At 44.1% G+C, this 12,516-nt stretch overlaps 1 protein-coding gene across 1 annotated transcript in view; it reads left to right on the top strand.

Moving 5' to 3' along the window:
• The first annotated feature begins 2,153 nt into the window (after positions 1-2,153).
• Positions 2,154-12,516, top strand: part of MAP3K5 (mitogen-activated protein kinase kinase kinase 5) — a 146,410-nt gene continuing 136,047 nt past the window's right edge. Inside the window, exon 1 of the mRNA XM_018556949.1 lies at positions 2,154-2,686. Within this exon, the coding sequence (XP_018412451.1) occupies positions 2,239-2,686 (448 nt within the window). The 5' untranslated portion in view covers positions 2,154-2,238. The remainder of the gene's footprint in view (positions 2,687-12,516) is intronic.

Here is a 12,516-nt window from a genome sequence, read left to right as displayed (position 1 = left end):
CATTCGGATGGAGCCGCTGTCACAGCAGCATGTGCGGTGAGGAGAGAGCCGCTGGCTGTCAGATCCAGGCAAAGCGTCTCTCTATCTCTCCTGAACTCTCAGCGTGCAGAGAGCCGTGACAGGATCGAGAGGTGAGCGAACGCCGGTATGTGTTCGCTCACCTCCCGATCTACTGAGCCGACCTGTGACAGTCTCATTGTCACAGGTCGGCTAGAACTATGAGGTGAGTGAAAAGCACTTACCTCATAGTTCTCCTTTAAGTAATGATTATGCCTAAAATGTGCATTTTAAAGGAGTTGTAAAGTCCCAGCATACACTACCCTGTTATAACATCAGCATTGTAATAGGAATACAAACTATATTTTTTTTATATAGTGAGTGCTGCTCCTGGATTCCCAGCGTGCTTTGTGTCTCTTTCCCTGCTGTTTGATGTGATGCAATTTCTCAAGACTACATAGCCCAAAATGCACTGCTTCCAGCAAGCAATGATAATGTTACATTGTTCAGACGCTAAGTTGTAGTTCCGACGGCAGGCTTGATTCGAGTGGTGACACAGGAAGTGCACATTCACAGTCCTCTAATTAACCTTCCTGGCGGTATTCCCGAGTGTGGCTCGGGGTTAATTTTCAGTACCATAAGCGGTAACCCCGAGCCACACAGTAGCGTTACTCACCTTGTCCCTCAAGCCGTGCTGTGTCCTCTGGCATCTGTCTTCCGGGTTCCGTCCCTTGCAAGTATCCGCGTCACAGGGGGGGCGGAACCGGCGGAAATTTAAAAAAAATTACGAAAAAAAACAACAGTAACAAAAAAGGAAAAAAATAAAGAAATAATCAGACCGCCAGGGAGGTTAAAGGAGTTCTACAGTCAGCTTTCTGGATTGCCAATGCAATCTCCATTTCTCAAGACTGCATATCCCATCATACATTGCTTCCAGAAAGCAATGATGATGTTACATTGTTCAGATATTGAGTTGTAGCTCAGCTTGCATGCTAGGTTAGACTGGTGAAACAAGGAAGTGCACATTCACAGTCCACCAATTAAAGGAGCTCTAAAGTCAGCTTCCTGGATTGCCAGGTTGCTTTGCATCTCTTTCCAAGCTCCAAGCAAGCAATAATGACATTACAGATGCTGAATTGTAGTTTAGATGGCAGACAGGGCCGTCCCTACCTCATCCGCCACCTGAGGCGGCCAGGAGAAGGGGGGAGCGGTGTCCTAAGATGTCAGCTTGCTGGAGCTGTCAGCCAGGTGAGAGGTGTCAGCTTTGGGTGCTGCTAGTTGGCCGTGCTACCGCCTCGGGTTGCCTCACTATGGAGACTCTCCTGATGGCAGACTTAATTAGGGTGGTGACACAAGGAAGTGCATAGTCACAGGGCTGAGTGAAATTGTGTCACTGCATTGAAAAAGTACATCCTATGGGCATCTTCAATAAGTATGTTTACAAACTTCTAGATCAATGTGGTTATTAGGCGTGGGATAGAGCTATTGGAAATTCAATATAGAAATACAGATTTATTTTTCGTTTTTGACCACAGATCCTCCTTAACATGTGTGCAGACAAACGGCTCTGGCCCAGAAAGGGTTAACCATGAGCAAGCAGTAACCCTTTCCTGCCCAGTAGTGTTTCACCTTTATTTCCTGTGTGATCATCTTGTGTACTATTCAGCCCTAGTAAGCCAAGAATGTATGAGGCAGGCTGGGAGGGTGTGCAGGAGGTGTGGAAAGAAGTCAAGGGCTGGCGCTCGTCGTGGAGTCTTGTGTAATACTTTCTTTCTTTAGCTAAGAAGCTCATCATCCCGCCCAGTAGGCAGTCTGTCTGTGTTATCAGCCATCAGGGGCCACCGGGACTCACTGTATACACTCCGCTCCCTGAACTAGCAACAGGCTGCAGACCTGCAAACACACCGAGCTTAGACTATAGAGCTGGCTTGTTCTTATTTGACTACTTGCTGGGAGCTGCGATCGCTTGGTGTGTAACGAAGCTTGCCTGCTTGTTGTATTTCATATAAAGAGTGCTCCCAATAATACAAAGCATTGTCCAGAGGAGGCTCGGGGGGGCCCCCAGCATGTGACCAGTGTTGGACTATGCACTGCTGCCTGCGGAACTGAGAAGGTCGGATTTGGGGCCGGAGGGTGTCTGATTTACCCCCCATTGGGCTGATCATTGCCAGGAAGACCTGCAGGGTGCCGGACAAGTTGGAGGAACTTGCTGCATTTCCCCTTTCTGCTCATTGCGAAGACATGAATGACAGCAGCGAAGGAATTACTTTCTCTGTGCCAGTCTCTCGGCTGCCAGAGACCAGGTGCTGCATGCACGAAGAGAAATCTGGCCACAGGCAGGCAGGGCCGGCAGCCGCTCCTGGTGGCAACAGGCTGCCCGCAGCTGGCAGCTTCTGGCATGCAGATTACATCCATGGGGCCGGCGGGGGAGGAGGGGGTGCTGCCAGTCGTTGTATCAAAGGCATTATCGCCCCGGCTGCCGCCGCCGCCGCCTGTGGTAACAGCACCCGGAGGACCACTGTCGTCTATGTTATCAATGAGGGCACCTCCGGCATGCAGGCGTGTGAAAGCGCGGCACTGCACAGCCTGCAGGAGGCGTGCGAGAGCCAGGGGGCCACACTTGACACACTACAATTCGGAAAGCTCGACTTCGGGGAGACTACTGTGCTAGACCGCTTCTACAATGCAGGTAAAGGAAACTGGGATGGAGGGCCGAATACCAAACCATCTGCCATTTGTGCTGGAATAGGCAAGCTGGGCATTTTAGCTGCGGTGAAATTACAATTCGCAGCATGCTTCTGGGAGTCATACCTGTGGCTGTTTAGAGTCTTGCAACGCCTCATGGGACTTGTAGTTCAACAACAACTGAGGTTGCCAACCCTGGTTTATTGTACTGGCTAGGCATGCTGTAAGCCACTTGGACACACTAGCTGTTGTGGAACTACAAGTCCCATGAGGCATTGCAAGACTGACAGGATGTGTAGTTTCACCACAGCTGGAGTGCCATGGTTGTCTACTCTTGCTGTAAGCTATATTTTCTTTAGGCCACAACAGGGCTGGGCAAATTCCAGGAGCCAGTTAGCCAACACTCCTTATAAATAACAGCTGGCTCCTAACGTTTGAGTTTTTCTCTAGTTGTTGTCAATGGAGCTGGCTCCTGGATTCCAAATTAATTTGTCCACCCCTGGACTACATGCACACAGCCTTAAGAATTTACTGACCGTATACGCATGCCTTTAGAGGCCAAAAAGTTCACGCAGAAATGACCACTAATATGCTTGTGTAAACCCGTATGCGTTTACATGTGTAAAATTCTCATTCTGTCTCTTCTGGTCTATTTTCATTGTATTGTATTCTGTTTAGACTTAATTTTCCCGCATACGCATGCATTTACACATGTAAAAACGTGTGCACTCAGACGCAGATATTTTTTGTTATGGTTTGAATGCTGCGCATGTTTACTCAGCTGTGTGCATGTACCCAATAAAAACAATACTCCTGCGTTCAGATCATGAAAAAAAGAAAATCTATTTTTTATGTAGCCTTAAAAATCCCCTTGCCATGGGGTCCCCCCACACTGCCAGGGCTAAATGCTCGCTTGTGTCTAGGGTACCTTTTACTTACCTAATCCCTCGCTCCTGAAGGCTGCCTCTATGCTATGCAATCTGCCCCCCTGAAGCCTCTTTAGCCCCCATTCACACCTGAACATCTTATTGCATGTTTTTTTAAAAAGCCGCAATGCTCAACATGAAGAATCCCATTGTTTTCAACAGTGCCCTTCTTTTCAGGCAGAATTACCCCGTAGATTTAAATGAGAATGACTAAAAAACATTATGCGCCTAACCGCTATCTCCTCCTCCTAGTTACTAGCTTTCTATTGGCTGATACAAAAACACTTAAAGGAGAACAATGAGGTGAGTGCTTTTCACTCACCTCCTAGTTCTAGCCGACCTGTGACAATGTCACAGGTCTAATATGTGCAATACACAAAAAAAATAATCACCTGCAATGTGCTAAGCTCAGGCAGGCTTAAGTAGGATCCACATGCTATGAATCTCAGCCCGGTTCATCAGGAAATTCACAATGTGTGCCACTGTCGGCATCCTTCCGCCCAGAACCCCTCAATCAGCTGATTGAAGGAGCAGGTTGGAAAATTCTTGGCCGAACAAAGCTGGCAGTCAATCGGCTCCCAGCTCTGTTCGGATATCCTGTCGGCAGTCACGGCTGCTGTCAGAGTACAATGAAAAACAACAGGGGATTCGTCTATCAATGGTCATAAGCTTTGATGGAGGAATCTGTTCTATTCTTATTATTAAGCCTGCAGGTTGAATGAAAAACATAGACACGTGTATACCCGACTTAGGCTTGGTTCACACCTAGGTGTTTTTGAGCAGTTGGAAAAGTGCTTTTAAATGTCCAACACAAGAAATCCCATGATTTTCAATGGCTTCTGTTCAGACCTGATCAGCAAAACGCCAACAGGAAAATGCCAAACGCCCGAAAAGGTACGTGAGCTTCTTTGGGCAGTTAAGAGTGTGTTTTTGCCCCATAGACTTCAATGGAAACGGACAAAAACAGGCAGCAGAAGCACGTTGCACATTTCCGCGCTTGTTTTTGCATGTTTAAATGCGCGTTTGTCCATTGCCCGCAATGTTTCATAAGCTGACAGTCAAAACGCTTGTCTTCATGTATGCACGTACAAATGTACAACACGTGTAAATAACCGCACAGTGAACACTTGCATTAAACGCGCAAAAATGATGCCATGCCACCTATGTGGGAACCCGGCGTTAAGGTGCCTCTTCTGTCGCGGGCACTCTGGTGCCATCAATTACAATACAGTTCCAATAGCCCTGCATTGTACATGAGGACCCTTGAGGGAGCACCCACAGTGCAGCTCGTCGGGATGAAGAGTTGAGTGCCAGCTGCTGGGTGATTAGGGATTAGGTAAGTAATAGTCCTTTTTCTTGGTACCCTAGGATAAAAATGAGCGATTAACCCTTGCAGTTCGGGGTGCCTGGAGTTTTTCTAGGTGTCTACTCATGTGATCTGCTGGTGTTGGACTGTTAAGCTGCGCTTTGTGCAGCAAAGGTATTTTATGACTTTGTTATCTGTTATGACTAATAGAGCAGGATGGGCCGTGTAGTGGGGAATTCCCACTTGACTACAGTTTGATCAATGTTTTTCAATATTATTCTTCCATTGTGTTACTTGTTCAATCTAAATATTTATTTATTTTGCTGAGGGATCTCAGTCACTGTAGGTTTTTTGTCAATCGGTTTTCAAAGCCACTTGAATAAGTTTTTTTTTACACATCTAGTCAGAGCAAGTTTAAAGTTGCATATATCTGCTGCTAGCAAGCAGTGGATATAGGCAAAAACATTAAAAAAAACTTACCTGTGTCTGCGCCGCTCGCTCCCGTCCGAAGATCTGAAGATTTTTGAGCGGCAACGAAGGATCACGGGGCGGACGCATGCGCAGCAGAGATCTTCGGCCTGGAGAAGAGGAGAGACACAGTGTAAGTCAATGCACGCAGCTGGGATCACAGTCAGCGCTGGATCAGAGACCGGCACCAGCACTGGAGGGATCTTCTGGAAAGATAAGATCAAAAGGCATAGTTTAAGGTAAGTCCTTAAAGCAGCATGGGGGGGCGGCAAATGTGACTTTAATGTCACTTTAAAGCAGAACTGAAGTCACCCTGCAATACTGCTAGCATTTTTTGTGTCTCTTCTGCCCAAAAAAACCCCCTCCGATACCTGTCTGCTACTAATTGTGTTCAACCGCATACTGTCTGCGGTGCATGTGGAGTGCACAATATGGGCATCTGTAAGTTGCCAGAAGTTCAGTCAAATGGCTGGACAAGCCTTTCTCATCCAGGGTTCCGTGACACACAGATGTGCCTTCTGGCTCCCTCTGGGCTGCCTCAGAATTTTGTGGTAATGGGACTGTGATGTGAAGGGGGGAATGAAGACTGAGGGGAAGGGGGCTTCTGATGTAAAGGGGGGACTCGGATATGAAGGGGATTCTGATGTGAAAGGGGGGCTACTGAAACAATGAATCTCTGGTGCAAAAGGGTGGGGGGATTTGATATAGAAATGGGGCTTCTGATGTGAAAGGGGGGCTACTGATTCAAAGAGTGTCTTTCAGATAAAAATTGGGCTTCTGCTGTGAAAGTGGGGCTACTGATGCAAAGGGAAACTCTTCTGTAAAGGGGAACCCACTTTTTTCTGTGTTGTCCCTGTTAAATTCAATGACATTTTAGACTGGGGTGGATCAAGATTTTACACACTTTTAAAGGATGGCATGAGGTTGAAATATTCTGGCCTGGGCAATGTCACTCCAGCGCACATTCTTGGAAGTTGTAACTTTAGTGGCCACTTATGGCCGAATGGCTGAAGATGCTGGCCCAGAAGAATCTGCATAGAAGATGGCTTTGAACATGAACCTTTCATCATTGGCGGAGGACAAACTAAAGATGGGTATACACAGTTATGTTCTGGGCTGAACAAAAAAAAAAATCTATCAGATTTCTAGAGCTGCAGCTAACAATTATTTTCAAAATCGATTAGTTAGCCGATTATTAACGGTCGCGCGACTTTTTTACCGTGAATTGCGGTAAAAAAAACGCGTGACGGTCGCGCGACAGATGCGCATATTACAATACGCATAGGTGTGAATGGGGCCTTAAGTTGCATTAGTGAAATAAATGAACTTTTGCACGATATTCTAATTTTTCGAGTTTCACTTGTAGCTGGTGGTATTCGGCATTACACCACTGTATAATGTACTATTGCTGGGATTTGTTGTACTCTATAGCTGGTGGTATTCAGCATTGAGCTGCATAATGTATTATTCCTTGATTTGTAATTAGTCCTCTATACAGCGCAATGCAGAATACCACCAGCTATATAGGAATACAACAAATCCCAGCAATAGTACATTATACATACAGTGTATAATGTATTGCTGGGATTTGTATTCCTCTATAGCTATGAGCATGAGGCGGGGAGGTGGTGCGGCGTGTGGAGCGGGAATGCGGGCGGGTCTGGCAGCGGCGAGCATGAGGTGGGAGGTGTGGCGCGCAGCGTGTGTGGAGCCGTGAACAGGGCCAACCAATCGTAAGCCGATTAATCGATGATTGAAAAAGTTGATAACTTTTTCAATCATCGATTATGTCGATTAGTTGTTGCAGCCCTACAGATTTCTCCATCCACTCTAAACAACATGACTTGAGGAATCTCCTGCTGCCAGTATTGTACATTGACAGTCAGCCTGCCAGCTATCAAAATACCTGAATAGTGCCTGCATCCGATTGGATGCAGACGCTGTTCGGCCGAGAATTTGCCGTCTATCAGCTCCTGGCTGATTTTTCAGTCAGCCAGGAGCTGATAGACAGGGCCATACACTGAGCACATTTTGCTCAGTGGATAGTTTGCCTGATGGCCCAAGTATGCTCATCACATTATGGCAAGTGCTCCTGGCGATCCATGCCTGTTCCAGGTTAGGCAGTGCTTCATATATTCTCTGGCAGTGGACAGTCCTCAGTGCTGCAGAGTATGATGACGATATGACTATGTATTCAAAGTGAACACAACTTCACTATAATCACTAAGTGACCATTTACTTTCCTAAGTGAACATTCTGTATTCCGCTAGTCCTCACCTACTTTAGTAACATAATCCTTATAAATGGATACACTATGGCAATGGATGTACGTAGCATATTCTCGGTAAATAAGCACACTGCCACTGAATCCCCAAGGCTGAACTCTTCATTTAAATGTTGTGTTGCATTCCTTCATTGTGTTTAAGGTGCCTATAGACTTCTCATAGTGTTGGATGATTTAAGCACTGAATAAATATATTTTGTATAGACTTACACATTCTCTCATGCCAAAAGAACATTAGTCCACTAAGACCCACACCTGCGTAATGTGACTTCACACGTCCGTTGCACTCATTTGAATGGGCAGCCTACCACATCTAAACCCCACTTAATAAGTGCATGACCCTTTTAAAAAAAATAATCTCTGGTAATATGTTACAATGCATTTTGGTACGATGCAATGCATATTCAATGGCTAGGAAATAATGGCATTTATAGGACACATAACAGTGTGACATGCGATGCACATTCCTGCATTGCAGAGATGTGAGCGGGGCCTAGAAGGACAAATCTAGCTGAAGCAGTAGATTGTCCTCCCTCCTCAGGTCCATAAGCCAAGGCAGTCTAATGATGTGCCCCTGGGCATTGCTACCGATTCCTGCACAACTGGGCTTGAGTGCATACAGTTGAGGGGTACCTTTACAGTTGTATACATGCTTTGGACACAACTCTTTGACTTTTGAACACAGATGGCTGTTTTCTTAAGTTGTCCTGATTTGGAACCTTTTTCTGTGACGTGGTATTTTAAAAACACAGTGCGCACATGAAGTAGCATGATGTTTTGCAGTTTCAAGCCGCTTTCAAATAACAATGGATATATTGTTTTAGGCAAGTCACTAGTAAACATTTGCTTTATTTTGTCCACATACACTTTGGTATAAAGACAATTGGAAGTAAGGAGCATAACTTAGGTAGATGGCTATTTTTAAGCAATTTATGCTGCAGGTAAAGAGCAACGCTGATAGGATTTAACAGAGTGACAGAGGTGAGCTCATTAGTCTGCTCTCCTGTGTACTTGGTTGTTTGTCTGGTGTTCAGCTTTAAGCCAAATGTCTCAGTGTACACAGGTGCTAGTAAAGAGACTGTAGCACCATTCTGTGTCAAATTCAATGTAAACAACAAAAAGTGGGGATCCCCCTTCACATCACACTCTCCTTAACAACCCAGCCCTCCTTTGCCATCAGAAGCCTACCTTCACATCAGAGTCCCCCTCTTCCACATCAGGAGCCCTCTTAAAATCAGAGGCATGACTTTGTGTGAAAATTGAGGCACCCCTGAGGAAGCCAGAAGGCACACAGAGGCACATCTATGTGCAAGCTATATGTTCAAGCTATATGGTGGTAGGCCCTAATGTATCTGTAGACAAACCTTTATCAGTATAAGAAGATAGTTTGTTTTCTTCTTCTGAAAGATTGCACAGTTTGCTCTTCACAACTTTTGACACTTTTCTGGTACATGATAAGAAGAATGGCCGGAATCGAGCAGTAAGGGAAACATTTCCTTTGTTGGCTAATCGCTACTCTGCAATCCACTGCAAGATTTTTTTCTTGTTTTAAAAAAAAAAAAAAAACATATTTGTTTGCTAGGTTTTTATAGGTGACACTTGAATCTGAATTGCATCCAGCAACATAGTCAGATTATGTTTGGCTAATAGTAGGAAGTGGATGTCCAGAGCAGACAATCAAAGGACCTCATTTTAAAAGATATAGCCAGATTTTTAAGATTTAGATGTCCAGTCAATAAAACGTTCGGTTGAAAATAGGTGATGACTGGCCATTGAAGGTTAGTTTTAAATGTCAGATATGGTCATCATTTAGTAAACCGGAGGAAATATTGTTGGGTGAGTGAGCGATCAAATGCAGATATACATACACGATATATAGACAAAATGTAATCGTATATAAATAACTTTCTGAGAATGTGCTTATTCATGTAAATAGATTCTTATTGATGAATAATCCTTCTTGGCTCTACAAAACAGTCAGAAAATAAGTTTCACAGTGTATCAAATGTTTGTATCCCATATGTTATAATACAGCAAGTATGACATTTGTTAGTGTGTACAGTAATATTTTCATTACATGTTGTTGTTGTTACATTGTTACATTACTGAAGAATTTGTAATTAACAAGGGGATAGTTCTGGTGTAATGGGAGAAAAACATTGCTCAATCATCACCATGTTTAAGGAGAACTCCAGGAATAAAAAAATAAACTTACCCTTGCAGGGGGGTTCCTCCGAACTGCTAGGGCTAAGTCCTTGTTTTGTGTAGGGGCTGAAATAAAGCATATTTGCTCATCTGATGCTTAGTCCCGTCAGGCTGCTAGATTCGTCCCGCTAGACTTTTCTACCCTATTGGTGTAAGGATTCTCTCTTATGCAGGTCCATCAACGTGCATTAGCTGTGTGGACGCTGAGGGACATTCTACAGCCGGAGCGCAGGGGAAGAGAGGTGAGAGCTGACTGCCACGGCACCAAGGATCAGGTGAGTAAAACTGCTTAATTTGAGCCCCCTAGACAAAAGTTTTTTAAATTCCTGTTCTTCTTTAAGGTGGGGTATCACTTCTTATCAAAGTGGGGCAGGTATACGGTGTTGACCCTAACAAAAGCTATAAATCCAAGGACCCCATACAAAACCTAAAATTCAAGGAAAGAAAATCCCATATGAACAGTTCTTTACTGATGGTTTGATTTATGCCACCACACACAATAGTGGAACCTCATTTAATTGCAAATGCTTTCATTACAACAATCCATGCACCTACTGGGAACTGTTTGATAAGCTAGCCATACGCCAGTAGAGTTTTGCTTGAAAAAACTAGTTTTAGGAAGGTTCATTTGATTTTCTAATAGTTAATGGGGTTGAATCATTTTTTTTTTAACCACAGCCATGAAAAAAATCGAAAGAGCAAGTTTGAAAATTGTTATTGAGGGAACAAAACAGTGAATGTGGTTTTTGTTCAAGAAACTCATTCATTTCCAAAATCAAATGTTCAAACCAAATGAAATTTCTAATGACACTATCAAATGTTCTTATGAGATTTTTAGTATGCGCGTTCGTACAAAAATGTTCCAGCGTAAAGCCAGCTTATGGAATTCATTTATAAAAATATTGCACAGCAGTAGCGCCCCTGGATGGCGCTGACGGGTATAGGAATTTCCTATACTGGAACTTTTAGAAATGAACCCCCAAGTCTTGTGTCTTTCAGCTCCTTCTCTGCAAGAGGACAGGGATGATATATCTTTCCCTTCATCTGCCTTTTGCATGCTGGTAAGAGTGCTAAGGGGCTGAATTGGTAGCTAGGTAGATCTATTGTTGGCAAGGAATGCATAGGCATGTTGGCATTAATTGGAAGGAACAGGGGCAAAGATCAGGCCTACCTTTCTTATTGGCTACTGGTAGAATTTCTGTAATTGCAGGGGGCAAATTCTCAGTTGGACCTGCTAGGCTTGGGCCCAGCCTGCAGCACATCTGGATTCATGGGGTATCGGCAGTGATCCTCGGGTATAGAAATATTGAATGGAGCCTCCAGTTCCTTTCAAAACACATAACTCTTGAGTGTGAAATGACCTATTCGAGTGCGATCCTGCAATGATGGCCTTGCTTTAGAGTCTTGGACTGGAAAGTATATATTGCTTAGTGATGAGCAAATTATATTTATTCATTAGTCATATTTATGTTATGTTACTGGAGTTCAGCAATAAAGCTGCGGGCTGAACGAAGAAAATAAACAGATTCCTCATCAATGCTTGTGAGTGTTGATTGATAAATCTCCCTCTGTGTTCAATGTATTCTGACGACGGACGACAGCCGCTGTCGTAATACAAGAACAGCCGGCAGCTGATCGGCTGCTGGCCCTGTTCGTTTGAAGTTTTTCCTTCCGGCTCTTTGATCAGCTGATCGAGGGATGCCGGCTGAAAGAGTGCCGACAGGGGCAACCATTGTGTGAATTTCGGCCAGTTCATCAAGAACCAGCTGGAATTTGCATAGTGTATGGCCAGCTTTTCTCATTTTTGGCACAGAACTGTGAAAAGTGAAGCCCTATCCTAAGACCCCATTAACATTAACCCCTATTACCCTATCATTAACACTTCCCTGTGATTCTAACTTTAACCCTCTCTTATGTAAAGTTATATTCTTTGCTTACATAGTCATGTCTGCTGCATCTTCTACACTAGAATCTATCCTCTCCTGTGTGGAAAGAAACCAGCAGCAAAGTACTGCCATCAGTTTTTACTACTTTGTACAATTCATGAACCAAAATTGCCCCTTCTCTTGTGTTTAATTGCCTGCAGATCAGATAGATCTGCATGTAAATATCCAGGTGTAATGCTGTGTGATTTACTGATCCCCTGAAAATCTCCATACCCTTCATCTCTGCATTAGTATAGCCTAATCCTGTGCTTCTGAAACTTTGCTATTTAGCTATGCTTACACTTTAACCCAGACTCTGGACATTTAACCATTTATATATTCTTAACACGTGGTAAAATAGTTTTAAAACAAGCCATGCTTGGCCTCTCTAGTTGCTTTTAATGTGAAATCATTCATTCTAAAGATCCCTAAAGGTCAAAACTATAAATCTGAGTTTGTTTCTAACAGCTTCGATGCACCTGCTCTGTCTTTTTTCTTAGAAGGCTGGCAAGCTGCTAAGATCTGCTCTCGTAGAACACAGAACCTGTGTTGTGATCCTTAAAGTGATATTAAAGCCACATTTTTAAAAAAAATTCTCCTTTAAGGAGACCCTCCTTTGCTGGAGGATGTTACTTTGTCTTTAAAAGTACTTAATTCCTCGTTTTCTAGTGGGTCCCTGCCATGCTCTTCCCCCCCCCCCCCCCCCCTTTCACGGCGGCC

This window comes from Nanorana parkeri, unplaced genomic scaffold, assembly GCF_000935625.1.
Source record: "Nanorana parkeri isolate BGI_ZX_2015 unplaced genomic scaffold, ASM93562v1 scaffold259, whole genome shotgun sequence".
Taxonomy (NCBI): domain Eukaryota; kingdom Metazoa; phylum Chordata; class Amphibia; order Anura; family Dicroglossidae; genus Nanorana; species Nanorana parkeri.
The sequence above is the reverse complement of the archived record's forward strand: the minus strand, read 5'-3'. Positions and strand labels throughout refer to the sequence as shown.